General features: G+C 52.9%; 13 protein-coding genes across 13 annotated transcripts; 5 read left to right on the top strand and 8 right to left on the bottom strand.

Moving 5' to 3' along the window:
- Positions 1 to 2,558: 2,558 nt before the first annotated feature.
- Positions 2,559 to 3,806, top strand: SNOG_07488 (hypothetical protein; the record flags this gene model as incomplete). Its single annotated transcript, XM_001797770.1, has 2 exons — positions 2,559 to 2,816; positions 2,866 to 3,806. The coding sequence occupies 2 exons, from the start codon at positions 2,559 to 2,561 to the stop codon at positions 3,760 to 3,762; spliced, it is 1,155 nt and encodes a 384-aa protein (XP_001797822.1). The 3' UTR covers positions 3,763 to 3,806.
- Positions 3,807 to 3,870: 64 nt separating this feature from the next.
- SNOG_07489 (hypothetical protein) lies at positions 3,871 to 4,324 on the top strand (the record flags this gene model as incomplete). The annotated part of the gene is made up of 2 exons (XM_001797771.1): positions 3,871 to 4,022; positions 4,066 to 4,324. The coding sequence occupies 2 exons, from the start codon at positions 3,871 to 3,873 to the stop codon at positions 4,322 to 4,324; spliced, it is 411 nt and encodes a 136-aa protein (XP_001797823.1).
- A 363-nt stretch (positions 4,325 to 4,687) lies between these two features.
- SNOG_07490 (hypothetical protein) lies at positions 4,688 to 5,529 on the top strand (the record flags this gene model as incomplete). The annotated part of the gene is made up of 2 exons (XM_001797772.1): positions 4,688 to 4,877; positions 4,898 to 5,529. The coding sequence occupies 2 exons, from the start codon at positions 4,688 to 4,690 to the stop codon at positions 5,527 to 5,529; spliced, it is 822 nt and encodes a 273-aa protein (XP_001797824.1).
- Positions 5,530 to 6,360: 831 nt separating this feature from the next.
- SNOG_07491 (hypothetical protein) lies at positions 6,361 to 6,681 on the bottom strand (the record flags this gene model as incomplete). The annotated part of the gene is made up of 2 exons (XM_001797773.1): positions 6,361 to 6,440; positions 6,594 to 6,681. The coding sequence occupies 2 exons, from the start codon at positions 6,679 to 6,681 to the stop codon at positions 6,361 to 6,363; spliced, it is 168 nt and encodes a 55-aa protein (XP_001797825.1).
- A 1,148-nt stretch (positions 6,682 to 7,829) lies between these two features.
- Positions 7,830 to 8,336, bottom strand: SNOG_07492 (hypothetical protein; the record flags this gene model as incomplete). Its single annotated transcript, XM_001797774.1, has 2 exons — positions 7,830 to 8,045; positions 8,169 to 8,336. 2 exons carry the CDS (start codon positions 8,334 to 8,336, stop codon positions 7,830 to 7,832), a joined length of 384 nt encoding a protein of 127 aa, XP_001797826.1.
- A 469-nt stretch (positions 8,337 to 8,805) lies between these two features.
- SNOG_07493 (hypothetical protein) lies at positions 8,806 to 11,041 on the bottom strand (the record flags this gene model as incomplete). The annotated part of the gene is made up of 5 exons (XM_001797775.1): positions 8,806 to 9,665; positions 9,774 to 10,101; positions 10,151 to 10,352; positions 10,540 to 10,833; positions 10,930 to 11,041. The coding sequence occupies 5 exons, from the start codon at positions 11,039 to 11,041 to the stop codon at positions 9,138 to 9,140; spliced, it is 1,464 nt and encodes a 487-aa protein (XP_001797827.1). The 3' UTR covers positions 8,806 to 9,137.
- A 1,476-nt stretch (positions 11,042 to 12,517) lies between these two features.
- Positions 12,518 to 13,601, top strand: SNOG_07494 (hypothetical protein; the record flags this gene model as incomplete). The annotated part of the gene is made up of 2 exons (XM_001797776.1): positions 12,518 to 12,704; positions 12,898 to 13,601. The coding sequence occupies 2 exons, from the start codon at positions 12,518 to 12,520 to the stop codon at positions 13,599 to 13,601; spliced, it is 891 nt and encodes a 296-aa protein (XP_001797828.1).
- An 894-nt stretch (positions 13,602 to 14,495) lies between these two features.
- On the bottom strand, positions 14,496 to 15,460 carry SNOG_07495 (hypothetical protein; the record flags this gene model as incomplete). The annotated part of the gene is made up of 3 exons (XM_001797777.1): positions 14,496 to 14,940; positions 15,102 to 15,183; positions 15,379 to 15,460. The coding sequence occupies 3 exons, from the start codon at positions 15,458 to 15,460 to the stop codon at positions 14,496 to 14,498; spliced, it is 609 nt and encodes a 202-aa protein (XP_001797829.1).
- A 97-nt stretch (positions 15,461 to 15,557) lies between these two features.
- SNOG_07496 (hypothetical protein) lies at positions 15,558 to 16,873 on the bottom strand. Its single transcript, XM_001797778.1, has 3 exons — positions 16,358 to 16,873; positions 15,909 to 16,306; positions 15,558 to 15,858 (listed from the first exon to the last, which is right to left on the bottom strand). Exons 1-3 carry the CDS (start codon positions 16,700 to 16,702, stop codon positions 15,798 to 15,800), a joined length of 804 nt encoding a protein of 267 aa, XP_001797830.1. The 5' UTR covers positions 16,703 to 16,873; the 3' UTR covers positions 15,558 to 15,797.
- Positions 16,874 to 17,514: 641 nt separating this feature from the next.
- Positions 17,515 to 19,483, bottom strand: SNOG_07497 (hypothetical protein; the record flags this gene model as incomplete). Its single annotated transcript, XM_001797779.1, has 2 exons — positions 17,515 to 18,805; positions 18,828 to 19,483. The coding sequence occupies 2 exons, from the start codon at positions 19,481 to 19,483 to the stop codon at positions 17,515 to 17,517; spliced, it is 1,947 nt and encodes a 648-aa protein (XP_001797831.1).
- A 318-nt stretch (positions 19,484 to 19,801) lies between these two features.
- Positions 19,802 to 22,202, bottom strand: SNOG_07498 (hypothetical protein; the record flags this gene model as incomplete). The annotated part of the gene is made up of 2 exons (XM_001797780.1): positions 19,802 to 21,962; positions 22,012 to 22,202. 2 exons carry the CDS (start codon positions 22,200 to 22,202, stop codon positions 19,802 to 19,804), a joined length of 2,352 nt encoding a protein of 783 aa, XP_001797832.1.
- Positions 22,203 to 22,813: 611 nt separating this feature from the next.
- On the top strand, positions 22,814 to 22,952 carry SNOG_07499 (hypothetical protein; the record flags this gene model as incomplete). Its single annotated transcript, XM_001797781.1, has 2 exons — positions 22,814 to 22,896; positions 22,919 to 22,952. 2 exons carry the CDS (start codon positions 22,814 to 22,816, stop codon positions 22,950 to 22,952), a joined length of 117 nt encoding a protein of 38 aa, XP_001797833.1.
- A 102-nt stretch (positions 22,953 to 23,054) lies between these two features.
- On the bottom strand, positions 23,055 to 23,390 carry SNOG_07500 (hypothetical protein; the record flags this gene model as incomplete). The annotated part of the gene is made up of 1 exon (XM_001797782.1): positions 23,055 to 23,390. One exon carries the CDS (start codon positions 23,388 to 23,390, stop codon positions 23,055 to 23,057), a length of 336 nt encoding a protein of 111 aa, XP_001797834.1.
- Positions 23,391 to 23,762: the final 372 nt, after the last annotated feature.

The following is a 23,762-nucleotide window of genomic DNA, read 5'->3' on the forward strand; positions in this document are numbered from 1 at the left end:
CAAGGTGAAAGAGACGGCTTCGCAGTCGCAGAGGCAAAGGGCAGCACCCCGCAAACAACCGTCGTCGCGTAGCTTGCATCTGCCGCGTTGCGCATGGCATGAAGATGGTAGTCGTGATGCAATCTCCGTTGGGACGCACGCGACTGCCGCACACTTTGGACGAGTGTTTGACGGGGGCCCAGATGAGGATATTGCGATGACATCGAGGACCGCACGGGAAGAGGCGTGAATGATGCAAAGCATGCAAGCAGGGCCTGGGGTGTTTGTCAGTGCTGCTGGCAGCGCGCGGTCTTTTGCCCGGTCCTGCGAGTGTGCTCGTCGCCTGCTCCGCAGCGTCTTGGCGAACCCGTTCCCCTGGGACACTGACTTGATAACAGCCTGCGGGTCTGATGAGAAGGAGATATGACCACCGCTGTTCACCGTGCCCCCACGTCCCGACGATTCGCGAGCAGAAGAGCAGCGGCGAACACAACACCACCACCACCATCACCACGCGCACATGGCCGTGTCTCGCGGTCGCCGTCTTCGTTCACTCTGCCATGCCCAAGGTCCCTCGAGAACGGTTTGCGCCCCCGCTCGTGCAAGCTGGACGATCTTTCGCTGGGTAGCCAATGAAGAGCGCCACTACGCCCTGGCTATTTTGTACTTGCATGCAAGTTGCGACTAAGAACTTGCCCACGACACCTCCTCGTTGGGCAGAGCCAGGTGACCAAAACACGGCCGGCGCTTTGCTCTTGCAAGCTCTTGCAAACCACACTATGCAGTCCGTAGCACTTCGTGAACATTCTGATCATGAATCGCGCCAACTCGTGCTTCACCGTTCGCTGTTGCGCTACTCTGCTTGCAGCAATGCGCACGTGAGTGCCAAGACAGACACGCATCGGCGAACAGGCACCTTCGGCACCCTGCGCACACTCCACCATTCAGCAGTTTGTCTCAAGTAACAAGCACCACAACTCCCGTCAGCAGGTGCACCGTGTCCAAATGACCAGGGTGCATTTCCGCATGCTAGCTTCCTGTTCCTGGAGAACGGGCTCCTCTGGAGATGCGACGGCGCCCTCTTGCACGCGGGGTAACAGTGCTGTAGTCTGGGGATACGAGGGCATCCACCAGGCCCCGCTGGTGTTGCAACGAGAGCGACTGCAAACCTCTCTGGTGCGTGCTAGGTGAACTTGCCGCGAAAGACCCGTTGACAATGGCTTCGCCAGCCTAGACCGTTTTGCACATCAGTGAGCTTGACTCGGACAGAGCCTCAGGCGGATGTCGGCAAGCTGCCTAGATCTGATGTCGGGATTGATAGGGAGCTGTCGGTAAGTTAAGCAACGTCGCTGTCAGCCCGAGAGACTCCACCAGCGGCAATGGCTCCAAGTGCAAGCATAAACCATGAAGATCGATGTCGCAATTCTAGACAAACAAAGATCATATGCCGGAGCTTAGCGCTAGGAACAAATAGATCTCGTAGCGAGCGGCCTAGGAAAGTCCGTACGCGATATATTTCGCCGAAGCATTCTCCCGGGCCGCGATAGTATTGAAACACTTTTGATCTCGCTTCACGGACACTCTTCTGTATCCCAGGAAACTGTTGCGGCGACTGTCGAAAGTCGTCCGGACAGCTACCGAGGCACTGCGTATGGTTGCTGGCCCCGCGGAAGCATGTGGGAATGGCATAGTCGACTGGCTGTGCAAGCCGCAGCGGTAAAACTCACGCAAGCCGGCGGCTACAAGGGATATTGGTCGTCGGAGGCCTCTTTTGCGCGTCCCACATTCGATTTGCAAGCTCCAGACCGATCTCTAGAGCATGACTCTTTAGCGCATCATGTCTACCATAGGCAGAATGTTTCCGATTGTTGACCACGCGAGCTATCGCAACGATTGTTGGAAAGCGGCCAGCGGTCGAGTTTGGGGGCATCCGGGGTACTGGAAACTTTCCAACTGCTCGACACGTGAGGGATCGATTGGGCATGAATCACAACGCCTGTGCTCATTTCGGGCTTCTAACCATTTGTGATCTAGGCGCGCACACTGAAAATCAACCTCACTCCGCTGCATGAAGCTCATGGTAGTGGTATATCCTGCTGCATGTTGTTGTAGATTATACATTGATGTGATCAGCCGTGGAGTAACTCTTTAGGTGTGTAGACGGCCTGTATATGCTATTCTGGCATACTCAGGAAATGAGCTCCTGCGTCGGCCAATCTTCATCGTAAAGCCATCGTGCGAGATGTAGCTGCTATCATTGTGCATGAACCGCTCACATGAGCTAGTGATTGAGAATTCGATCCAGATGTTTACTGACGATCGGCTTACCCATGAGTATACGTGGCTCTTGGTAATTTTGCGACCAGAGTTCTGCGGTGATTGTATGCATCAAAGCACGTTTGACACGGCTGTGGCTGAGAAAAGCATGAGGCTGAGGCGTAGTGGTCCGAGCGCAAGCTGCCTCGCTGAAGCGTCATCCCCGCAAGCTTCCCCACACGCATCAGCTCTCCAGTGCAACTCCGCGTATAACTCCACTCTTAGAGAATTTGGTAGCCTGCAAAGCCCACAGCTGTCTGTCGATGTCTTCAAAATTCATCTGCCTCCGAGCAGCTCGTCTCGCTGCCCGGCACCCGTGCCATCGAAGGACTTTTGCTGCCGCCGCATCTAGCCGCGCAGACCACGTTCGCATTGTAGAAGTCGGCCCAAGAGACGGTTTGCAAAATGAGAAGCAGTCGATTCCAGTGGCGACCAAGATAGAACTGGTTGAGAGATTGGCACAATCCGGGCTCGAGTATATTGAGGCGGGATCGTTCGTGTCGCCAAAATGGGTGCCCCAGGTAAGAAATGTAAGCCGCAGTAGTTTTATGCCACTGACACGATCCGCAGATGGCAAACTCTTCCGAGATACTAGAGCACGTTCTGAAAAACAAATCGAAGCTGCCACAGAATGTCGTATACCAATGGCTCTTGCCGAACGTCAGAGGCCTGGACAACTTTCTTGCTGTCATGAAAGCAGAAGGAGAAGGACAAGACGCGTACCCTACGCCTCCTCCGTCACCGGGAGTAGAGGACAGTCCGGCACTCAACACCTCGTCCCAAGACCCGAACGCGATGGGCAGCACTTTATCTTCGTCCGGTACCCGTCATGAGGTCTCGATCTTCACAGCCGCAACCGAGTCCTTCACACGAAAGAACACAAATTGCTCGATAGCAGAGTCGCTAGAAAGATTCAAGCCGATAATGAACCGAGGGATGGAAATGGGCTTCAATGTACGGGCGTACATCTCAGTTGCGCTTGGATGTCCTTACGAAGGCCCGAACGTCGACCCACATAGAGTAGCGGAGCTTGCTGTGAGCTTGCTAGAGATGGGTGCCAGCGAAATCTCGGTCGCGGATACCACGGGTATGGGCACCGCAATAAAGACGGCGGAACTTCTGAAGGCCTTGGATGCTGCCGGCATTGATAAGACGGATCTGGCACTCCACTTCCACGATACGTACGGCCAGGCTTTGGTGAACTCGATGGTTGCGCTGGAGCATGGCATTCGCACCTTTGACTCTGCAGTGGGAGGTCTTGGTGGATGTCCCTATAGCCCAGGCGCAACTGGCAATGTCGCGACGGAGGATCTGGTGCATTGCTTCCATAGCCTGGGGTTGAAGACTGGTGTAGACATGGAGAAGCTGTCGGAAACGGGAGAGTGGATCTCACAGCAGCTTGGAAAGTCGAATGAGAGCAGAGCTGGGAAGGCCACGATGGCACAAATGCGGAAAGAGAAGCAGTAAAAAGTAGCATTCGAAGCATATCAAGGATGATTACCTTCCCCCAGAGAGTGTGTGAGGTACGATCAAGTGTCGAGGAGATGTCACGCGCGATCAATAGCAATGGACGTCATGGCTCCTGCTGCTCTTTCCTCTCACCTACCCACTAGCGCGCTTTCTGGCCCAACATTCGCTCACCTCATCTATTGCGCGACACGTCCAGCTTCCATGCAACATTGCGCTCCTCTGCGTTTCACTAACTTTGCGAGTAAGGCCTCCGGTAAGTACGATAAAAGCGGCTGTCTGCGCGTCCTAATCACATTGCAGGCTCACCGAAGCACAAGTCATGGCGGCGTCACTGCCTAGCTTGCCTGCCGAACTACTCCTCTACATAATCGAATGCGGTCCGGATCCAAGACTTCTGAAGGGCGGGTATAGAGGATTGCCCTTCCACATCTCCGGGATCATGCCAGATAATCAGAGGTCCATGCTCATCGCACTCCGGACTACATGCGTCGAGCTCAATGCGAAACTTGCGTACTTCTTCGGTTCCAAATACCTCAAGGATATTATTGGAAGCCTCTGAGAACCAGGACTTCTACGACTCCAAGAAATTTCGAAGGGGCCTCTTCGCGTCCATGTTCAACGCGTCACTATTGCAGTTTCTACACTCTTTCAGCAACATTTCTATGAAACTGATTCAGACAGTACTGATGCCACCCAATGCTCCTGGTACTCAAAATCCGCACTTGAGGAAATGGACGTTCAGTATTGTGAATGCAACTTTGTCGAGAGTGTCGCACAATTTGTCGCAGATGGATCCTGTAGCCGTCTACTTCGTCCAGTATTTTCTGGACTAGTTAATCTAAAAGCTTTTACTATCGAACCGCCTTGAATAGATGTCAACTTGATCAAAAAGAAGTCTGCAGAGATTGAACGCCGTTGGTTCATGTCGTGCAAGACGCTGCTTGCTGCCGCGCTCGCTGGAGCTATCGCGTTAGAAGAACTCTCCATCGAGTGTATCCCAGGAAATTCACGGATGCCACTCTCTGCACTTGAAGTGATCGCTTCAAACTGGCCTCAATGGGCCACTTCTCTAGTGAAGCTGCGACTCAATCTAGTCAATGACCTTCAAGAAGGTATGCTTAGACACACCAAGACCGATCAAAGCTAACTCTGTCTAACTATCAAGATTCCTTTCCCATGAGCGTTCGAATGATGACTGCGCACCTTGTCAACTTTACTGCCTTGGTCCGTCTTCAGCTTTCACTTCTGAACATACCTGCGCTCTACTTCAAACAACTGGCCAAAGCACTACCGATAATGGGATTACAGACTCTGGACCTGCAGAACATCTCCTCTCGCTACAGGTACATTGCGAAATTCCTGAAATCATGCAAGGACACTCTGCGCTCCTTCAGCCTGTCGCAAAGTACCTTCGTTGAGCTCAAAAACTTCTACCAATTGATACGCCAATGCACATATAGGCTAGAGCTACGCAAGTGCAACTTCCGAGGCTCGAATGCTGGTGACAAAGGCCTACATTTCGGGGATTTCAACGAATTACGCCCGCAAACGGTGGAAGGTCTGTCTCATTCACCTTTCCACCTCGTATACAATTTACCTCTCGAGTCCGAAGATCATCAGTGGGTGTCGGTCTACACGACTAAACAGGATGCTTACGCAATCGAGCTCGACTCTGATAAAGGCGATGACGTGAAATACTGGTTGGACCAGGTGCACGATTGTGTGGAGCTCAAGTGGATCTGGTCCCAGGAACGCTTTATTTGATCAAGGGTGAGGCAATCGTGAAGCCTAAAAAGGCTGAGGATATATCATAGTCACATGTACTTCACAACGAGAATCGTCTATACGACGTCTTTCGACCTTCGCTAGTCCCGATACATTAAATTAAGCCGAAGCCATCCTGCTTTCGAATGGCAGAGCTTCCAGTGTTTACATTCTGTGCTATGAATACGTCGCGGAGCTAGCCGTCAGACAAAGGTTCGACCAATTGATCCATGGAATCGGACTAGCTGCAAATCCGTAATCTCTCAACCCCCCTCTCGCTCGGACCGAACCTGCCCCATAATCCGTGGACTTTGATCCTACATTTGCCTGTGCTAGCCCAATACTGCTTCTTGGGTTTCATAGAGCCCGCTTATTAGCTTTACAACAACATACATTGCTTCAGTCAGCGCAAAGTACCACCAAATTCATGCGACAAGATCGGCATCAGACGCTGTGATCGATCAGTCTACTACCAGTGACTCCGCGACCAGTTTCTCCCCAAGTAAATTCTCCCTGGATCCGCTCAAGCCGGTAGCCCACATCGTCCCCATCATCCCGCTTCAAATTAACCCTGACCTTGCATCAAAACGCTCGACAAATGCTCACTCTCTATCTTCTTCAGCAGGTATCCGCCATTCAATATCTGTAAATATTGGGCTGTCTAAAGTCATCTTTCCAAAGCACGCTTCTCATCCGCTAACGTTGAGATTGTCAACTTGGACTTTATTTGAGCAAGAGTCTGCGCAAGAATGGTATCATCGACTAGCCAGCGTCGAGAGATATCAATGTGAGCCCTGGGACTTCGAGCGTGAATTGAATTAGGCGCATAAACTAGCGGAGATCTCTCCCCGCGTAGTGAGATCGAAAAGATGGAGATGCCGAAGCTACAAAGGGCGCAGGAGCCTGGTAAGCTGTAGACTTGTATCGGCAAAGCCTAATCCAATGCTTAGATCGTCTGACTTAGTTGCGTGATACAATGCTGCTGCCACGATGCGAGCATGGTGAGTACTTGTGAGTACGCGTCTAGGTATGATATCAACACATCGATGTAGTTCGTGATGTACCTTGTTCATCGCTGCCGCGAATAACCACACGTGGCCGATGATCCTGGTGTGAAGAATTAGGCTGCTCGAAAAACTGATCATAATGCATAGTGAGTTCCTCAGCGCTAAGTGGGTTTACCAATAAGAGGAAGTGTTGGCACAACTGATTAATGGTATAGCCGTTAGGATCGGTACATATGCACGTTGTAATAGTGCAAAATTTGGAGTGAAATGATCCCAGTCTTGATATGCTAGCGCATGGCTACGATCAATTTGCTCTCTATAGTCCCAGGTATTGCAAGCCTTGAGCAATGTTTACTGTCTTTATGAGTGGACTGGCATGAGCTCACATCTTACCGAAATCGCCCCAAACACATATTCTCTTGTCCTGAGCGGCACCAGTTCGATGGCGCTTAAGCACTAGTTGACTCTGTCCCGCGCATCCCAAGTCCAAACCGCGCCCCAATTGACATCGAAGGCGAGCCGTCCAAGCCAAAAGTCGAGATCGTCTCCATCTTCATACTTTAATTCTACTTCATGCCGCTTCGTGTCGTGCTCAATGATGACCCAGTCGCTATCCTCAGAACACTGCGATAGCGTTCGTCTGTACGATGCGATTGGTCGTTCCCGAGAGATGAGATTGAACAACACACCAAAGCCCCCAACGTTGAGACATCGAAATTTGATTTCCTTAATAGTATGTAGAAAGTTGTGGCGTAAAAAGTTGGGTACGGTCCATTCGTCTTCCATAGTGATGCTGTCGAGAGTTAAGGCTTCGAGCGTATCTTCTGCCGAGCGCAAGAGCCTTCTAATATACTTCTTACGAGTCTCCAGCTGAAAGAGATGGAGCCGTCGAAGTGGAAGTTTACCAATGGCATTTGTGAATTCTTTGAATAGTTGTGATGCTCGAAATGCATAGGCAAATCCGATCGTGAGATCTTCCAGTCGATGCGCATTGCTCAATATCGAGGCCAGCATGTGGGCATGATGTTCAATATCTGCAGTATCTGTTAGGTCTTGTACTCTTACAACGCCCTGAAAATCTACCTTGCTTGTCAACTAGCGCGATATTTAGTCGCAACTGCCCTAGTGCCTTCAGCGGCGTTCGATAGATGCTTAGATGTTCAAGAACAGATGTATGAACCGCCAAGTTATGACAGAAATCCCCTATGAGGAGAATCTCTAAAGGAGCCGCCGTGGTGAGAACAGCTGATATGACGGTTCTTCCCTTAATTGTCCAACGAGCCTGAACCTCTTTTAGCTTTCTGGGCTTAACCCGTTCCTGGGGACAGGCTCTTTGATAGCAACACGCTTCAAATCCGGGACTGTGGACATGGCAGACCCCAAGATGTCTCCATACCCACCCCCTAGCAGGAAATCGAGGTCGGGTTGTCTGAAGGTGAACTTTTCGCATTTGTCTGAGCCGTTGAAGCCGTACCATGAATCTGTCGAGATATCTGAAGACTCTGGCGACTGATCGAGCAAGAGCACATTAATCATATTTGCGCTCGAGAAAGTCACTGATCATATGTGAAACGCGATGTCTCCGCGAGCCACCACCTGCAGCTATTCAAGATCAGCTTCTTGAAGCCTCACTGGCAGTTCCGTGAACCATGTTCGTCCGTACTGTCGAAGGAGTTTGGAGTTGACATTCTTGCTGGTCAGGCGCAATGTTTCGTAATATTCTTGCTTGCGGGACATCGGGGCGTAGCCGCAGATCAGCAAAAGCAGTTCAGCAGGCAGATCTTCGAGTGAAGTCGCCATTTTAACGCGTCGCTGCGCCGATCACTGCAACAAATCAGCCTCGTCAGTCATGTAAGCGACGGTATTTGTGAGTACTTACCGGGTCGCGTTGTTTGCAAAGTGTGGTGCAGAAAAGCTGAGGTCGAGCAGGGCAGAAATCATATAGCGCAAGCAAACGACTAGCGCGGCGCTAGTTGGAACCTGGATGGTGAAGGTGAAGACAGTTGCGACTGCCGCCGCAAAGATTTTGGGATCGCAATGTATCGAATGATGTTGTATTTCGGAAAAATTTACAAAGTTGTCGCTGGGATTGAAACTCGTTTTCTCGTGGAGTCGGGGCGTTAACGAAGGAGTATTTGATGACAAAGCGTGCATGTTGGAGGCGAAGGCTGACTATGATAATATGGGAGCGCGAAGGGAACGAACATATACGATCGAACGGAGAAGAAGGGAGTGCTTGGAAAGCACAAAGACAAACTATTGCGGCAGTGAAATTATATACGATCCATTAATTATATCGCTACTTCTCTTCTCTCGATAATAATAAAGCAACCCAACTCGAGCGTTGAGAGAGTTGAGGCTGCATAAAAAGTCGCTGAGCAAATTCCCCCCTGAACGCCGTTTATTCCTTTTCCCCCGGGGCCAACCTGTTATCCTCAGGTTGTGCTGCCCAGTGACCAGTCCATCCTTGCGTAATACTAAACTTTTGTGTACCCCTTGGTGCTCCAGCCGTTGCGAATGTTAAAACGGGTTGTATGCGCAAAAATGATGAGAACGAAAAATCTTTGTGTCGGCTGTGTCGGCCGTGGTCGATGACGTGCCTCACAGATGTGTCGGTGTGTGAGTGCTAGCTGTGAGCGGCTTGACGCTCAGGCTGCTAAGATGATGTGTCGTGATGGTCTCAGTATTCTGTTCAGACCTGTTGCGAGCAAAGATTCGATTGGGTGCTGTTCTGCGCACAACATCGAAGACGTTCTCTGACACTTTGTTAGCTTCTCTGGCACGCGCGACCTGCTCAAGCGTCTGGCCATTTCGAAGCGCCTCTTCTTTGTGCTCTCGCAGTGCTAACCAAGCCTCATTTGGGATAGGCTGGGGATCGTGGTAATGGTAGTCTTTTGATCCCTTGGCGCCAGGGAGTCCGGGGGCCCGATAGGTTGCCACACCATTCTCATACGACTCCATGGTAGATACTAGACGCTTGCCGCCGCCGCCTGGCAAGTCGATAACGAACGCTGGCATCATAAATCCCGATAGTGTGCCCCGTAACTGCTTGTCGAGGTCGATTATTTCCTGCAGTGGTGTGCGGAGATCTTCAATACCCTGTACCATGTCGCATTGGTACACGTAGTACTGCATGTAGGTCAGCAGACGTCGCAAGATAACGTTGTGGGATCCCAAAACTCATTTCATCGGGACTAGAAACCGGTGCTAGAGACGCCAGTAAACGGAAAAACTTACTGGTTGAATGTTGATGCTCGAGAGTCCTTGGATAAGGTCAGACATTATGACCGGGTCGTTGTTGACGCCTTTGAGGAGCACCGACTGGTTGCGCACAATCACTCCGTGCTTGAATAGGTAGTTGGCAGCCGTCTTTGTTACCCAAGTAATTTCGCGAGGGTGGTTGATGTGAGTGTGAAGACAGACTTGCTTTCCTAGGCTTCTGCCAAGGTTCGAGAGTTCGATCAATGCTTCCGTCCACGGATCACCCTCGCAGATCCGACCAGGGGCAACAGCAAGACCCTTCGACGCAAATCGCACTCGTTCGATGTTGTCCATGTGAAGTAGTCTGAAAGGTGTTAGTTGCTGTCAGCTTAGTTGCGCGAATGACCTCATACCTTCGACCCATCCGGAGAAGATCTTCGGGCTGCAGGTAATATGCATCGCCTCCAGAAACCACGATATCTTTCAGATCTTTACAGTTCTCAACGTACTCAAAGACTTTCTCCCAACGTGTAAGACTTGGCTTCTGTGGCCTCTTCGTGACTGTATCGGTACCTCCACCGACTGCGTACGACCGGGTGCAGAATCGACAGTAGACTGGACAGATAGAGGTAGCTGCGAATGGTCAGCGACTGGAGATCATGTACGTTCTCTTCCAAGACGTCGAATATAGGATAGGTATAACCCACCTAGAAACAGAGCCCTTCCAGGGTAACGACAGACCAGGCCCGGAACAGCTGAAGCAAGTTAGAATCAGGAGTAATACAATTACTTGTAAACATACGACTGTCTTTCTCTTCTTCCAAAGAGTCGAGTTTAAGATGCTCGTGGTCTGGAATGATGCAGCTCGCGAGAGGAATGAATTGTTTGCGGATCGGATCGTCTAGAGGATTGTTCCAGTCTATCCGAGACAAAACGTGTGGTGTTATTCTGATGGCCATGGGAGCCAACTTGGTGGCAGCCACGGCATCTTCGATGAATGCTTCCTTGTGCGTGATTTTGCGCAACAGAGGGTTTGTTGACGGGCCCAGCTCCTCGGGCAGCGCTTCGGAGAGGAATTTGTACAGCTTGTGTTTGTCTGTTACTGTGTTACGAACCTGAGAATGTTAGAGACTTGATCAGGTTCTAGTTGCAGAGCCCCTCCATCGACAAATGGTTGACATGAGGCACTTACTTGCCAGCGGTACGAAGTGAACTCCTCCGCAGAGACATCTTTCCAAGGTGTGTCCTTCCAGTACCTCTCCCCTTCTATGAGGGTCGAGAGTGCTCGTCGAGAGTGCGTCCATGGTGTGAAACGCGGAAACTCTAGAGATCGTAGAAGAGGTCGCATTATGTTCTTGCTAGCTAGAGCCGCGGTTTTGTACAGAACTTGGTTATATTGAATAAGGCCAAGGGTCTGCGACTTGTTGATAAAAGGGAAACGTGAATCAAATAAGCTGTGAGACCCGGGCAGAAGTATTTTAAAGGCTTTTCATTGTGATGCAATTGCGGGTCAATCCACATGCTAACAGGATACGCAATACCATATGACCATGTCGTCGGGAGACAGTGTTTCCTAGGCGATTTCTCGCGAGAATCATGACAAGAACCTGGGTACAAGGGCCGTTGGCGCGTCTGCACTTTTCTCAAGCTCCCTGATGATCCTCGCACCGCACTCATACTAAGCCAAGAAGGTGCCTTTGGCGTCAATTGAATACGCGTAATTGGCCCAGGGACACGTCGACGATACAGGAAGCTTGGTCGAGAGTACTGGTCGCATGTTGGGCATGTTCGCACAGCCGTCTTAGCGCATGGAGTGGAGCGGAAAAGGGAGTATGTGCCGACGAATCGTGACGAACGAAGGGGTCATGGGTTGTGTGTGTGTGTGTGTGTGTGTGTGTGTGTGTGTGTGTGTGTGTGTGTGTGTGTGTGTGTAGCGACGGAAGTGGTCTCCAATCCCGGGATCTGGAAACGGAAACATTTGAGAGAGGCGGTAAGGGAGCATTGTTTCGTGTTGAGAAACGGCAAGGCTCGTTTTCATGTGACTAGGTTCAATGGGCCTGGTTGCACACAGTCGGGAATTGAGGACGCTGGAGAGAGCTTCCTGTTCTCCGAGGAGCGAGAGGTAGAGCAGCATTTCTCGTTACGCGTAAAGGTTGCGATGGGATGAGTTGGGGATGTGTGGTCCTGGAAAAGACAGCCGGGCCAAACAGACAAGGCCAGACTACCAAAGCTCTGTGCGAGGTGAGAACCAGAGGTACGTAGGGCGGGTGGGCGGTTACATGAGGTGTGGTCTAATGCTGTGTCACCTGCAGGGCACGCCATGACCCATGAGCTGTCCACATTGCCGGACGAGCAAGGCGGCGTCTTTGGGGAAAGGGAAAAGATTATCTGCTCAACAAGCAGTTCCCAGCAAGCAATTGCAAAACAGGTCGCAAACATGGCGGCAGTCGATTAGCATCATCGGTCAAGGTGACGGTGGCCGGCGGAAGGAACGGCCCGCCATGGTGTAACCGTGTGGCTGTGAAGACATGCTGCTGCCATGGCATGAAAACGTCGTCGGGTCACACAGCGTCGACGCGTCCAAAGGACCCGATCGTAATCCCGATAGATACTTTCTGCCTTGGGTGAATGCTGGTGGTGGTGGCGCTTTCCAAGAGCCCGAGGCCAGCTGGAGGGAATGCCAAGCACGATGACCTCAGCCCTCCCAGAAAGTGACAATTCATCGCGCTCCCGCCAGCACAGCCAAATCACGACCACACCACACCACCCACACCTGCACCATGGCTGACTCATCCGCCGCCGCCTCTTCAACGGGTGCTGTGCCTGGCGAGACGCCCACGCAGACCAAGGCGCGGCTGCGGCGCGAACGTCTTGCTGCAAAGAGCGGAGCTAGTCGTCTGCAACAGATATCAGCGTTGCAAGGAGGCCCGCCCAAGGCCCTTAGTGAGATAGAGAAAGATGTGCCGGGTACGTTATTCGCCATTCTCCGCGTCGTCTCTAGCTGCAGCTGCAGCAGAGCTACTTCACACCTCCCCCGTCGCCCATGCCCCTCGATCCTCTCCAGTATCTGTGCTCCTAGCTAACCGCAGTGCAGTCAAACCGGCACCCACGCCGTCTAGGTCTACTGCTACCGCCTCTGGCACAGCAACGCCAGACCCAGACGAGATCGACATCTCACAGCATCACTTCCAGCCCACCTCTCAAGCCCGCCTCCCTTCACCCTTTGCATTTGATGGCAACCAGTCTGGCGCCTTTCCAGGCATGCAAGTCCCAGAGGGCTCCGAAGATCCCATGATGGCCATGCTGCAGCAAATGATGGGCGGTGGAGGAGGAATGCCTGGCATGCCCGGTGCTCCAGGACAGCAAGGCGGTGCACCCCCGGGTCTGCCACCGCATCTCGCCAACATGTTCTCTGCCATGCAGGGTGGTCCAGCTGCCGAGCCGTCACCGGAGCAATCGTCTGCCTGGATCTGGAGGCTTGTGCATTCCCTGTTTTCGCTTGTGCTCGCAATCTACATTGTCCTACAGACACCTTTTACTGGCTCCAAGATGGCACGACATTCGCTTCATGACGATGACTGGACTGTTCAGCCTACACCTGTTCAGAGTTTTGCCCGCTTCTTCTACTTCTTCGCGACCTTCGAAGTCGTCATGCAGTCTTCGAGATTCTTTATCGAAAAGGGCCAGTTACAGGGAAGCGGCATGCTCAGTACTGTTGCGGGCATACTGCCACCACCTTATGGAGGCTACGTGCGGACCGTCGGCCGGTACAGCGTCATCTGGAGCACCGTCGTGAGCGATGCCATGGTCGTCGTCTTCGTGCTTGGCGCTACTAGCTGGTGGAAAGGTGGTGCTGTTGCATGAGCAGCATGCACTCGCCCGTCCGCATAGGTAGACTAATGGTATGATTGAAATCAACGACCCCGTCCATCTCTTGGTGACAGTCACACCGTGGCCGATCGCTAATCAGTCAGATGTGACCTCGTCACGCTGAGCGACCAACTTCAATTCCGGAAACCAGGTCCCGCCAAACAAATCTCCATACTGTGCGGACAGACACATGCACATCATCCCTAGGCCGCAATCCATAATGGTAGGCACCAGCATTAGCGTCGTGAGCAGAAAGAGCATCTGCAAGACACTTCATGATACTCTAGCGTCTTGCTTTCGTACCCCCTCATGCGAGACATATCGCCTACGGAGCCACGACATGTTCGAACACTACATCAATGGCACTGGAGCATCGTGCTTTACGTCATCATCCTTTCGTCAACCGTGGTACCGGCGGAACGCGACATGTTGTTCGAAACAAGCTACAAGTACTAGCGCCCAGGTGACTTGCAAGGTTACATGCAGTTATCTCAGCGTGCATGTCATGCATGGTCACCTCGACTGAGATGACATGCATAGTGCATTTCCCCAAAGCCTTCCTGTGGTTCCTGCAGCACGTCGCCGCGGCTGTTTTCGTGATCGGTAGGCGAAGGGAGCACGAGCTGCATCTTGGGCAGTCGAAGCGTACCAACTGCTTGGGTATCGGTGGAAGGCGCAAACCGATCTGATGGCGATCTCGCAAACAAACGAACCGATTTTTCGTACGTGGAGTGAAGTGTCAAGATCGGTACCCATTTTCGTAGCGTAGATATACATGAATTGGTACTATACATGCTTTCGTAACATTATTCCAGCGTGACTGCGCCACAGAACGCATTCCAATGCAGATGATACTGATACATCCATATCCCACCCCTCCATCCCAATCTAATTCGCAACCGGCACCTCCCCCCTCGCCAACTTCAACAACTCCTGCTCCCTCCTCTCTTTCAAAAAGTGCTCCCTGACCTGCACCCGGTCCCTCTCCGCGCGCGCCTTCTGCTCCTCCAACTCCCGCATCTCCGCCAGCTCCGCCTCGCTCGGCTCTAGCGGCGCGTTCTGCGCCTGCACCGTCTTCAACAGCAAGTCAAGAATCTCCGACTCGTTCTTTTCGCGGATGTTCAGCGTGTGCGTGGGCGGGCTGGTGTCGGGCACGAGGGTGGTTTGCGCGTTGGGCGTGGCGCTGGGCGGGGCGCCAGGATTTGAGGGCGCGGGCTGGCGCGTGTAGATGTGTAGGAGGGAGGGGCCGTCTGGATCGTTGTGAATTTTGATGGAGATGGGGAGGGCGGGGTTGCGGTATTTTATTCGCGGGAGGATTTTGTGCCAGAAGTGTCTGTTTGGGAAGGGGAGGGGAGGTTAGCTGGTTCGTGGGATAGAATGTATGCGTGGTGAGTTTGGTGATGTGTTCTTTGCGCTGGCCATGGAGGGACGAATTGTTTTCTTGACTTTTTATCATGTCTTTTGTAGCCTGGGAGGGAAATGTGTAGTGCGTACCTTGCGCCCAAGTGTCCGCCGTATAGTTTCTTGTTGAACTCGAGGCCGATCTTTGACACTTCTTTGGGTAGAACGACGGCGCCTGGTCCATACTTTATCCAGTATAGCTATTGTCAATTCCGTCAGCACGTGTAAGTTGTCTCGGGAGCTTTGTGACTGGGACGTAGAGTCGTGGGCGGCGTTTCGGAGGTGTCTGCGGAGGAGCAAATTGTACCTTCTGCAACGGAGGTTAGCTCAGGCCAATGGCAGCGTCGTTCGCATGGTTGACGAATCTCACCTCTTTGAGCCTTCGCACTCGCTTCATTATGTGCACCATGGCTGCGGTGGATGTGTGAGCAGTTGTAGTTGCGGGAGCTCATCGAGTCGCAACAATTCGAGATCACTAGCGCGAACATGTCTTGGCACATGATCATTGAAGGTCTCACTATCACTTAGGTTCGCAGCGCAGATGAACTGAGAGAAGCAATTACATTTTCATATAACGCCATACTCTGTACGTGATTGAGATATTCACTCTCCCCCCCAAATCTCGTCTCACCAGATTACCCACATACATGGCCGTGAGTTTTCCGAAGACAGATAATTACAACCTGGTATATATCTACCCTAGATTCTTCATATGAACACGCGTTGAGCCCATCCTAAAGCAGCGCAGGCCTAGGCCAAAATTTACGTACGCCGAAACAGCTGATGTGTTTATCGGGCGGGAGCGGCAGCCTGTGCTGGTCCAGGAGTGCCTGGGTTCATGCGCTTGCCCCTTATACAATGTCAGCATGTTTCCAGGTATTAAAAGCGAACGAGACTTACATAAAGGACCTGCTAAGGAACGAAACCACGATCATCGGCAGCCATGATGGCATCTTGGAGAAGCCCCAGGTCACGTAGCCGTAGGGGATAGCCAAGTTGAACTTCTGCAGCTCGCCGTTGAACGGGTGGAAGATACCCTCGTAGGGAACGACCTTCTCAATCTCGTTGTCGACAATCAACTCCTTCAATGTCTGCGCGGTGGTGCTGGTGCGGTTCAGGGGCTGGTATCGCACGGTCGGGACAGGCGCCGACTGGTCAGCCAGAGGCTTGGGGATGGAGAAGTAGTAAATCGAAGGCGCGCCGACGGACCACGAGTTGCAGAGAATGTTCTCCTTCTCGCAGTCGAGGTAGGCAAACTTGGGCGCGTTCGACTTGGCCGCCAGGACGGGAAGAGATGTCTGGTCTCATGTCAGCACGCGCGGAAACAGTGCAGAGGAAGCTTCACGTACGTTCCAGGCCTTGGTCGCGTTGGCGCACATGCCAAAGCATGTCGAGTTGCCGCCAGTGACAAAGATCAGCCAATCCTGGGTGGTGGGCGGGCTGGCAGTGGGGTCGACTGTCAACACCTCCTTCCAGTTCTCCAGTGTGATGGGATGCTGAATGGCGGATGCAGCTGCTGATGCAGCCTTGTTGGTCGCGGCATCGATGGGGTTCGAGGGAACAGCCGGAATAGACGAGGACACGGCAGCGGTGGCCTTGTTGAAGAATCCCTTAACCTTGTCGAGAAGAGGAATCTGCTCCTCAGCGACGGCGATCGCTGGGAGGGCCAGGAGGAGACTCGACGAGAAGCGCATTGTGGCGATGTGTGGTGAAGGAGTGCTGCCTGGGTGGAGTGGTTGTTGTGGGTGATGTACGATTATATCACCAAGGGTCCGCAAGCAAGTGTGGGGTTAGCGGCTTAGGGAGCGATAGCAGGTCAACGGGTGTGGATACGTGTTTACAGCCGCAGCAATTGTGACACGATGTTGTCCAATGCAATTCTGATGGAAGCAGCCCGTGAAAAGGGTTAGCGATGGCCAGACAGCTCTCTCCACGCCTTGATAAGCGCTCCAGTTCCCCAAGCTTACCCAAGTAAGCCGCTGCTGAACTTCGCCCACTAGTTCGCTTGCGACCGCATCCACCAATCACCCAAAGTCTTGCTTTCGACTGGTCCGAAGCACTTGTCTATCCATCTAAATGCAGTCACCGAACGATGAAGCTTGTCTCAACGACCAAAGACCGCAGATGCGCAAAACATATGCCGACTACGTCTCCACACTTTTCGAATGGCCCCAGCCCCGGCAATGATTCCCGATCGGTGAACAATCAACTTGAAGGATTTCGCGAAATCTCGACGCGCTCAGTGTAATCTTTCAAAACCCTGAAGCTAATCGCGCGATGCCATACTCCTTCGAACTGGCATCTCATGATGCATCGAGAAAATTCCAGGCATGCATTATCATAGAAGAATTCTGGGGCAACCACAGGGTCTTGTTGATGTATCGCAGACGTATCCAAATCCTATCGCACCGAAAACACATCAATAAAAACATCGTCCACAGTAAAGCAATAATTCCAGTCAACACTCCAGACTACTTGACCAACTTCACCCCGTTTCCCCAGCGAATCATTCCCCAAAATTCTTCTTCAACTCCCTCCTCCGCTGACTCTCCTCCTCACCATCTCCAAACCCATCATCACTACTCCACGTCTGTCTCCTTTCCCTCTCCTCAACAGCATGACTATGCCCCGTCTTTTCATACACATGCCCAGCCGAGTCCGGCGTGCTCGCATCTCTCTTCTCGCGACTGCGCACTTTGCGCAGCTTTGGCGCATTGCCTTGGATCTGCTCAAACAGTGCAGCGTGGTTCGGCGTGGCTTTGGGCATGGGAGGAAGTGGTGGTGGAGGCGGTATAGCAGAGTCCCCAGGCGGTGGTGGCATCTGTATGGGGGAGATGCTCCGGTCGGAAGGCGATTCGGGGTAGGGAGGCGATGGTGAGCGAGATAGAGACCTACGGCGCTCTGGTAAGGGAGATGAATATGGAAGTGAGAGGGTGATGGACCTTTCTGCTGCTAGGCGTGACTCGAAGCGTTCACGAGAGGGGGATCTTTCATGCCGAAGACTTGGGGCTGGACGGGCAGGAGATACGGGTCTGTCTTTTCGCAATGATGCTGGAGTGTGTGGTCGTGGCATGAAACTTTCTGGAGTAGGGGCCCAAACCGGGGCTCCGTCATGGTGGAATGAGGGAGGTGTAGCCTTCTGGATATGCACTGACGGTGCAGGACTTGGATTTGCGTGCAAACCATCGTGGGATGTATGAGGGGGCGCCCGAGTAGGAGAAGGGTAATGTAAACTGGTGCGATCAAGAGGTGTAGCCGCCTGAAGATGCACTGGCGGTGCAGGACTTGGCTCTGAGTACAAATCATCGTACGCTACACGAGGATGCCGCCCAGGAAGAGGACTATGTGGCAACTGGGCCTCACCAAGCGCTGTACGATGTGGCGAAAAGCCCCGTGGAGAAGTGTCTTCATCCGGCGCCCTCGAAAAATCGTACACATAGCGAGGATTTCGACGGTCAGGTCGGTCAAACTCTCTTTCGCCATTGCGACGCCCATTCTCACTTCCAACGTCCGCTCTACGACTTCTTTGGTCGTCTTTGCGCCTGGGGTGATCTCGGTCCTTCCGTCGCCCTCGATCTGTCCGACCCTCATCACGCCCGCGACGGTCATCTCTACGACCTTCCTCCTGAGCTCTCCGCCCATGAACCTCGCCCTTTCGATCCTCCTTCGTCAACTTCTCAGTCTCACGCCGTTTCTCACTACTATAACCACCGCGAACAGTAGGATCTGGCTTCTTCCCCCTCCACCCATCCAACCGTCCTCTCCAGCATCCCTCTTGATCGATGCCCAGTATCATGCTCCGCCTTGATATGCTTATACGTATTCAGAGCGTGCGCCACAAATCCAACACCTGCAACTTTCTTGGGTAATTGACCAAAGGGTGTCTTGCCATCTGGACCGTGGCGACGAGTAGGAGATCGAGATACGCCAGCTCTTCCCGGCTTTGCGTGATGGGGTCTAGAAGGAGATTTCGGTGTAGGAGGTAGAGTGCCTGCAGGTCCAGCGCCGCCTGTCATCATGAGGTCTGGATTGGGATCTGGACGGCCTTCTGTGACGAGGTCGGAGATGCCGCGATCATTTCGTCCATGACGACCCTTGTGACTGGAGGCATCACGACTTCTATCTCGCGATCCGCGTCTTAGATCGCGTTGTCCCGAGCGATCGCGTCGACGTCCATCTCTATGCCGCTCTCCTGAACCACCACGGTGATGACGCCGATGTCCTCTTTCCCTACTCCCACTCCTACTCCTCCCAGCCATCCTTCTCTTCTCCCTCTTTCTCCTCTCCTTCTCCCTCCTCGCCTTCTCTTCCTTATCCAGCCGATAAATCCGTATCTCCTCCACAATACCCTCGATGATCAGGCGCTGCGTACTCACCGTGCTTAGATGCGGGTCGCGCGGCCTGTTGCCGGAGACTAGGTCGATGATGCGAGTTTGGACTTGGTTGCGGTACGCCTCGGAGCGTGGGGAGGGCATGGGGAGTGTAGGTGTGGAAGGGAGGCATGGTGGCTATGGGGGGAGGTGTCGGGGTAGTGGTGTTTGACGAACGTGAATGATGTGTATGTGACAAGCAGTTGTTCGCCGCTCAAGCGGGAAATGTGTGAAGGGGGAATGTTGGGCGTTGGGCCTGTGAAGTGTATTGGAAGTGCAAAAGACAGGTCGAACGGACTTGATCTTTGAATCGCGATGCCGTGTGAAGCAACTCGTCACAGGGAAGTATCATGTCTATCTAAAATGATGAACAGGCACAAAACACCTTCAAAGATCTCCTACATATTCAACCCATTCCAAACCCTATGCCTTCAACCTCCTCGCCACCCTCCCATCCTTCTCGCCCTCTGCACCACTCGCTCCCGCCTCCTTCGCAAGATTCGCAAAAAACTGCTTGACCTCTTCCTCCGCCCCCGGCCCCAAATCATTCACCACCATCGGCATATCCTCCAAATTACCCACATGCTCACCCTCGTTCGTAGCTGGCCAGACACTCTCCAAGCCCGGCGGTGCCGATGGGCCCGGGCCTAAGAAGAACGGAGGTAGAGCATCCACATCCGGCTTTGTCTCTGGCTTCGATGTAGAGTTGGTAAGAATGTGTTCATTCTGCATTTCATCCTTAGCCAGAGCGGCTTCAAACGCCGCCTGATCAGCCGCGTCCTGCAGCGGATTGCTCGAACTATTTGACGCAGCTACTACAGGCGCAAGTTTCCTTGCCGGCAGTCCAGCATGTGGGACAGCATCGTCCTTGGCCATACCTAATGGAACAGTGAGAAACTGCATGTCTGAAGTATCCCCACCATCTCCCTCAGGCCTGAGTGAATCGTACAACCGCTCGTAGTCCAGCCCGAGATCACGCATGCCAGTGAACACATCGTCGTCGGCTAGTTCGTCGTCGGGGAGGTCCGCGGCGTCGAACCAGCCAGTATTTTGGCGTTTCTGTAGGGTGTGGGTGGAAGAGTCGTCTTTCGCCATTCCGAGAGGGATGGTGAGGAATTCCATGTCTGATGTATCTTCGCCTGAACCTTCGGGTCGGAGGGAGTCGTACAGCCGCTCGAAGTCTAGCCCGAGGCGGCGCATGCCGGTGAATACAGTGTCAGATTCCAGTTCGTCAGCCGGGAGATCCGCAGCATCAAACCAACCCTTCGTGGGGACGTCAGGTCGTCGTTTCTGCACCGGTTTGAGCGCAGTCTGCACATTCGCCGCCGCATCAATAACCGCGAATGTCGAATTCACCAACGCCGTTGAATTCAGCAATGTTGACCCACTCGAATCCGTCGTTGTCAGGTTGCGTATACACTCGATGACCGTCGTCTGCAGTCTAGCCAGATACGCGAGAAATAGATCAAACGAGGACGGAGCAGGAGGCGCAACGATGAGCGCATCTTGCCTCTTGACCAACCGCGATGTTTTCCGGGGCGTCATACCTTGTACGAGCGTGTTCAGGCTTGTTTGGAAAGCCTTGAGATTCGCCTCCGTCTGCTTGCTGGTCGTGGCGCCTTTAACGTACACCTCAACAAGACGAGTGATGTCGGTGTTGAGCCGGGCGAGGTTGGCGTCGGCGTCCTTTGCGCCTGTGCTGGTGGTAGATCGCTTTGCGAGGATGAGTTGGACCATTGCAGACATGTCGGCGCCGAGGGTTTTGAGGTTCGATGCGACTTCTTTGCTTTCTTTGCTCTGAGAGGTGGCGGACTTGGTTGGGGTGCTGATTGTCTTGCCTTGTCGCTCGCAGGACCATGTGCATTCGCCTTTGCGCATCCAGCGGCCGGGGGAGGAACAGCCGCCAGTAGGGGGCTTGGTGGAGCTGCAGGCGTCGCGCTTGCTGGGGCGGGAGCCGCCGTAGAGGTTCTTCAAGTAGGCGTCGAGTTCTTGCTCGACTTTTGGTGAGGGTTTCTTGCCGGTTTTGACGTCTTGGACTTGTTGCTGGTCACTCGATTGCTGGGCTTGTGCTTGTTGCGCTGGCTTCGCGCTTGCGGATGCAGATGCAGTGGAACCACTGAGTACTTTTTGGCTGGAAGGGCCTCCATGGCATTCTTCGTGGTACTGGCCATCGTTGCAGTTTGACGGGCTACCTGTATTTGAAGGTGTGGTTGGCTGCCATTGTCCTTGGGGACTTGATGGTGAAGAACTGCCAGCATTCTTGCCCCCCTTTCCGGTACACTGGCTCGCACCGAAACTTGGTTTCCCGGAACGATTTACGCCATCGGCAAAATCGACGCTCTTGCCTGGCGTGTCGAAAACGACGTCCTGAGTCTCTTTGGTAACACAGTCGTTGACGCTTTTGAGGTTCGCGACGAAAAGCGGCGGGTAAGACGAGAGAGATGCTTGGGCTGCAGCATTGGTCTTCTGCACATCCCTCGCCTCGACATGTTCTGAAAGGTCGTCCCTTTTGTCGTTGTCTTTCGGTACGATCTCGACGGGTGCGCAATTCATGTACATTTCTCGGTTGCCGATTTTATTGAACCTGGTGGAACTTGTCAGCCTCTAGTGACTTGACAAGGAGATTGACTTACCATGTCCAAGCAAATAGTCCTCTCTTCCTGCCGCCTTTCGCCAGCTCCGGCGGCACTGTGAAGCTATACTCCTTCTTTTCAGGACAGCCGCCCTCGATGCTTTTAATGACTCTGAATTCCTTGCCCTCATCAAAACTCATACTGAGCTGGCAACTGCCCCCACCGTGTGTTGCGCTACCCGTGAGCTGCATTTTGTAAGTGCCACCGGCTTCATAAGTAGCGGTTGTAGTCCATGGCGTGTTTAGGTGATACCCCTTGCAAGCAAAATCACTGCCATCCGCATGCAGAGGGTTTAAGATGTTGTAGTCTTTTGGCTCGTTTGGACGATTTGCGTGAGGGTCACGAAAGGGAGAGGGATTTGACATTTGCATGTGTGCATGAGTGAGCGGAAGGGCACTGAGCGCACCCAGGAGAAATCGTGAAGCCATGATGTCCAGCATACAATGGTATAGAGAGTGGAAGGCGGTGATCCAATGCACACTGGAGATGAGCGAATTCAGCCATATTGATAAAGCCTGATGGTGGGAAGCAAGGGAAGGTGGGTCGTTGGGAGAAAAGTGCGCGTCGAATTCCAAAGTAAGACAGCGCCGATATAGTTCGTGTTGGGGTCGGAAGTGGATGAGAGGGCAAAACGTAGATAAAGTAGTAGATGTGACAAATAAGTGAAAACTACGCTTCAAGACCTGACATGACGAAGTGAACATAGAAGGCTGCATCAGAAAACTCTCTGTTCTATCATATCATTAGTCGAGTTGTTGCCGGTCTCCCAGCTCTTCTGCTATTATCAATATTCCAAACCCACATGTCAACGCCCACGAATCCCCTCAGAGATCGGAATGCATTTCCCAACCTCATCGCCCTACACCACGTCCCGCATTCCGAGCAGTATTGGTACAACATCGCATAGATCCGGTTCGTTCGTGATTCAGGAGCGCCTCTAGACGAAGACACGCACATCCAATAAAGATGCGCATCAGATGAGAAGCGAAACATGTGCGGCCATAACCCTGGAAAACCCCTCCTCTTCACCTATTACACCCGCCTTATTTCCGCTGCTTCGCCTTTCCCTCCCCGCTGTCCTTGACTTCGCCCAGCACTTTCCCGCCGCCGCTCTTCTTTGCGCCTCCGCGCAGACTATTCGCATCTGGCGCCCTGTCTTCGCCGAGGCCCAAATCGTCCGCCTCCTTCTCGAATTGCGCCTTTTGTCGCTTCGCTGCGAAGCCTAGCAGGTAGGGGCGTAGCAGCATGTAACCGCCGATGATGACGATGATGCGGATCCAGCGCTGGGCCGTCATGCCCTCGAAGGAGGCGATGGAGTTTGTGACCAGGCGGTCCTTCGCGATGTTGAGATTATCGAAAACATAGTCTACGTATTCCATTATGGCGGCGTGTGAAGTGATTCGAAGGGGTGTGAGGGTGCGAAGGATGTGTGATGTTTGTCGCACGCAGAAGATGTGGATGCGCCAGGTGAATCCGAAATTGGGTCGAGTGTTGCGGGAATGCGCTTGATAGTCGAGATGAATCAGGCAGCTGTAACCTCCAGTGTGTGTGTGAATACACTTCGTCTGTTGTCGAGCGTGCAAAGTTGGCAGTAAAGGAGCAACAACAATGCGGTCCAAATAAAATGTCTCAAGCCTCAACACCGACCCTGGACCCTTGCCGGAAATCGCCCGCCCATGACCCGAGGCCGCCCCACCCTTCACTCTACGCGTCGCGTCATTCTGCAACCCACGTCAACGCTGCCAGGACAA

Source organism: Parastagonospora nodorum, assembly GCF_000146915.1.
Source record: "Parastagonospora nodorum SN15 chromosome Unknown scaffold_11, whole genome shotgun sequence".
In the NCBI taxonomy this organism is placed as follows: domain Eukaryota; kingdom Fungi; phylum Ascomycota; class Dothideomycetes; order Pleosporales; family Phaeosphaeriaceae; genus Parastagonospora; species Parastagonospora nodorum.

Excerpts from the sequence above, each read along its gene's own strand:
- SNOG_07496 (XM_001797778.1), bottom strand. The coding sequence starts at position 16,702 with ATGCGCTTCTCGTCGAGTCTCCTCCTGGCCCTCCCAGCGATCGCCGTC. Across the intron at positions 16,307-16,357 it reads ACGCGACCAAGGCCTGGAAC|ACATCTCTTCCCGTCCTGGC; the intron begins GTACGTGAAGCT and ends ACATGAGACCAG. Across the intron at positions 15,859-15,908 it reads TTCCTTAGCAGGTCCTTTAT|GGGCAAGCGCATGAACCCAG; the intron begins GTAAGTCTCGTT and ends ACATTGTATAAG.